The sequence below is a fragment of the Microtus ochrogaster genome, linkage group LG2 (genome assembly GCF_000317375.1).
Source record: "Microtus ochrogaster isolate Prairie Vole_2 linkage group LG2, MicOch1.0, whole genome shotgun sequence".
NCBI lineage: Eukaryota > Metazoa > Chordata > Mammalia > Rodentia > Cricetidae > Microtus > Microtus ochrogaster.
Window position 1 is genome coordinate 3,675,551 of NC_022028.1, and position 4,144 is coordinate 3,679,694.

General features: G+C 47.9%; 1 protein-coding gene across 1 annotated transcript in view; it reads left to right on the forward strand.

Moving 5' to 3' along the window:
• Positions 1-4,144, forward strand: part of Bicral (BRD4 interacting chromatin remodeling complex associated protein like) — a 43,341-nt gene extending 39,197 nt beyond the window's left edge. The window contains exon 10 of the mRNA XM_026785600.1: positions 319-4,144. Coding sequence (XP_026641401.1) covers positions 319-1,100 — 782 coding nt within the window. The 3' untranslated portion in view covers positions 1,101-4,144. The remainder of the gene's footprint in view (positions 1-318) is intronic.

Here is a 4,144-nt window from a genome sequence, read left to right on the forward strand (position 1 = left end):
AAAAAAAAAAATCAGTTAACAAAAGAAAAATGGGGGATAGGTGTGTGGCTCTCTTGGTAAATAGAAGACCTCCTTTGCATGCATAAAACCCGGGTTAAGCTTCCCACATGGAAGCTGGCCCCATAGCCTTGGCTACTTTGAGAAGATGCCCCTCATTAGATTGTCTCTGCGTGTTTCTGTGAAGTGGTCCTGTGGAGTGTGCTGGTGGAAGGATGAGCAGAGGGGAAGAGGCGCGGCCTAGACGGGGTTGATTAGGAGGGTTTGCCATGGGCTGGTCCTCACTCTGACCATTTCATCTCTTTCTGCTCTCATTTCCAGAGGGTTTTCAGGCCGATTTCTGTTGTTCCTTCAAACTTGACGAGGCTGTACCTGAGACACCACTTGACAGGAATGACCAGCATCGCAGCAAAACCAGCTCGCTCCATCAGGCGCCCAGGGCCCAAAGCAGAGACCGAGCCAAGCCAGGCGTGGCCGAAGCAACGAATCATGACCAGTTTCATCTAGTGCCTAACCACATCGTGGTCTCTGCGGAGGGAAACGTTTCAAAAAAGTCGGAAGGCCATGGTAGAACACTGAAATATGACAAAGGGGGCTTAGGCCAATACCGGGGTGTACCTGAGGACAAGGGCAGCCGGAGGGACCCTGCCAATGCCAGCGGGTGCTCTCCAGGCCCCGACGGCCACCGCAAGACTATGGCCAGGCCGGATCATGACGCCGAGAGCAAGCTCCCAGGCATCCTGACCAGCTCGCACCTGGAGATGCCATGCCTCGACTCCTTCCAGGACAAAACCCTGAGGAATTCCCCAAAGAATGAGGTTTTACACACAGACATCATGAAAGGGTCGGGTGAGCCCCAGCCGGATCTCCAGCTCACCAAGAGCCTAGAGAAAACCTTTAAGAACATTCTGGAGCTCAAGAAGGCGGGGCGGCCACAGAGTGACCCCGCAGCCAGCGGCGCCGTGGACCTTGACTTCCCCAGCTTTTCTCCAATGGCTTCGCAAGAAAACTGCCTGGAAAAGTTCATGCCGGACCACAGTGAAGGCGTCGTGGAGACAGACTCCATTTTAGAAGCAGCTGTAAATAGTATCCTTGAGTGTTAGTAGCAGCCGCCCTCCCGACCCCGGACCAGTTACATTCGCTCCCAGCAAAGCCAGTGGAAACATCTCCTGTCTCCAGCCTGCTTGGTCCTCCGTCACAGGTTATTCTTTCTAATCTCCACCCTGTTCTTTTGAAGAGCAATACATGTCTTCGTGGCTGCAGGGAGACCCTCAGTCAACCCATCTCTCTAGAAAGCAGTCCGATAGGCACCACACATTTCAAGTGTTCCGAAAGCGTTTATGGCCATTGTTGTTCGTTTGTTTCGTGGTTTGTTTGTTTTTAGCGCTGTCACTCGACGAGACCACAGTACACTTGACCCTGGGTAAAATTTTGACAATCATAGGTCATTTCAAAAGAACAGACTTATTAAAGAAAAATCAAACAGGACTTATAGAAGCTACTTTTTTACAGAATTCTCACTGCAGCTCCAAACTAGTGGTTTTGTTTTTGTTTGGGGTAAAGGGTATTTGTGAAGGGAAGTCGGCATGACTTTCCCCAGGGCTCAGTGCTCTCTGAGCAGTGGGTAGCCAGTTGCTCTGCCTGGAACCCCACAGCCCTGGCCCAGACGTCCATAGCATCTACGCAGACCGTTTGTAGGGCCTGCCTTCCCTCCCGCACAGCCGAGTGTTTACTTCATGCTGCTGCTGAAGAAGCAAAACTTTTTTTTTCTTTTTTAATTTTAGCGTATCCATGTTGAATTGTGTCTGAGAACACTCTGTTCTTAGCCCCAGGTATGCAGCTTGAAAGTTAACCCAAGCTCAGTAGGGAACACGGGCAGCCAGTTCAAGGACAGCGGGCTAGGGAGGCTGCTGGAGCCGCCAGGGTCAGTGTGCAACTTAAAAGAATTTTGCATTTTATAATCGGGTGAAGTCAATGCACCCTGTGCTTTTGATTGTTGCTGAATTCTGTTTTGCTTAACCTTTGTCTCCCTGCCCTCAGCAAACAGCCCAGCAGTGAGTGCTGTCACTGGAAACTGTTTCCTTTATCAGTTTAGACTTTGGGAAGGGGACTTTAGCCTTGTTTGTGCTTCCTGTTTCTGAGACCAGTAGTCAACACTGGCATTGATCATTCCCAGCACAGAAAACAGAGGGAGGGCAGCAGCCAGATGTCACCACCAGAAAGAGGGGGACCCCCACGGGTGGCCCATGTTTGAGTTAGCAAGCCTTCCTCTTTATTTATGTCCTTTCTGGGAAAGGTTGCCCAGTTTTCTCTTCTTGTGGGCCTGTCCCAGGGCACAGTGTTTCTGGTACTTCTTGCATTCTTTACATCATGGTAACCATTGCTGAGAAAGCCAGGTGCTCCTGCCACCCCGCCCACCTGTCTGACCCTCTGGGGTCTGGAGTTTGTTTGTGTTTTTGTGAAGATTTGCTCCCTCTGTTCGTCCCCCTGGCTGTAGAAATGCGTCCATTGGTTTCTACTTCACTAGATCCCAGAATGGAGTGGCCCCTACAGTCATCATGTTGAGCGTTTCTTTTCCAGATTGGCCTGTAATGGAAAGGAAGGCTTCTGATTTTTTCTTTTCAAATAGCATAGCAAAAATCTAGGCATGTTGGCACACACCTGTAATCCCAGCAGTCAGGTGGCTGAACCAAGAGAGTCAGGAGTTCAAGGCCAGCTTGGGCTACATAAGTCACCCCTGTCTTAAAATCAAAACAAAAGAAACTGAGCAACAGCAGACTGTATGTCCCTTCCACCCCACTGTCCACTACAGGAAGAAGCCCTGTGAGACAGCCAGTCTTCAGAGCAGTGTCCTTCTCCCAGTCCACGGCCCAGCCAATCGAATAGGAGAATCTGGGCTGTCTTAGAGTTACCTTTTTTCCTGATTTGTGCCAATGTCCAAGTTGCTGACTTCCCTCCTGTATTTTAACACGTTAGAAAGATGAGTTGTTTGCCAGTTAGATTCTGTTTGGGCCACCCTGGGCTAACAGCCTGCCCTTATCCCTCTGATGTCACAGACTCTTCTCATAGCCCCTGGTTGCCTAAGTCACAATGGCCCCTGGATGCCTGCACATGGCTACAATGAATTACAGTAATTATTGCAAATCAGTGGAATTCTTGAGACAAGCAAAGTCTCGTGTATATTTGTTACCTCTTTCTTCCTCCCGACCCCCAGCTTTTCTCTCTGTCAAATCGCAGGGCTTCTGAGCCCTCACATTGCTCCCACAATGGAAAGCCTAACGTACCAAAATGAAACTTGTAAATTTTGTGTCCTTGTATGTAAGTTCGCTTTCACGGAGGAAAGACTCGAGATAATGGCAGATGAAGATTATAGAATGTGTTTTACCCTGTGATTAGGTTCCACCACGTGGGTCATAGCTCATGTACGAGCCCCCTCTGGTGAAGGCACACACCCTGCCTCAGTGGCCAGCCCTTGGTGGTTCAGGTTCATTAGTCAGTTGAGTCCTCGCGCTCAGTAACAAAAATCACCTTTTCTTCCCTTTGTTTTTAATCTGTTTGTTGTTGTGGCAAAGTATGGATTTGTTATTATGCATTGATTTTCTGTGTCCTTAAGTACTGCCTAAAGATGAAGCAAAATTGGAACTGGCAATTACAAGAAGGAAATCCTTTAGCTCTGCAGAACTTAGTAGACTCTGTTAGGTTAGGGAGGCCTCACAGGCTGGCCGGCTCAGAGGACGGTCACTCGCTGTCAGTGTGGTGTGGGCTTAATTTGCTTAAATACCTTCATTTGTATAGTACGTCTCACTTGAAATTGCTTTGTATACATTTTGTAAAAATATTTATAAAATGTTTTGTAAAAAAAAAAAAGTATAACAAATTGCAGTTTATTTTGTTATGTTGGATAAATACTGTTAAAGCAGTCAGTACCTATATTGTTAATCCATGGTTAGGAAATGTTCAGTTGGAGATCACAAAATGAAACAAGCATTGCAATACAGCCAAAGATTTGGGAAAATGTGTAACTGTGATTGTCGTGATTTTGCTGCAACTAGGAACGGCTCCTGTTCCAGAAGAGGGTAAGTGTCCAGTGGGAATTCTGTGTATGTTTAACATGATCGAAAAAGCCTGCAGAGAGAGGACAGGATCT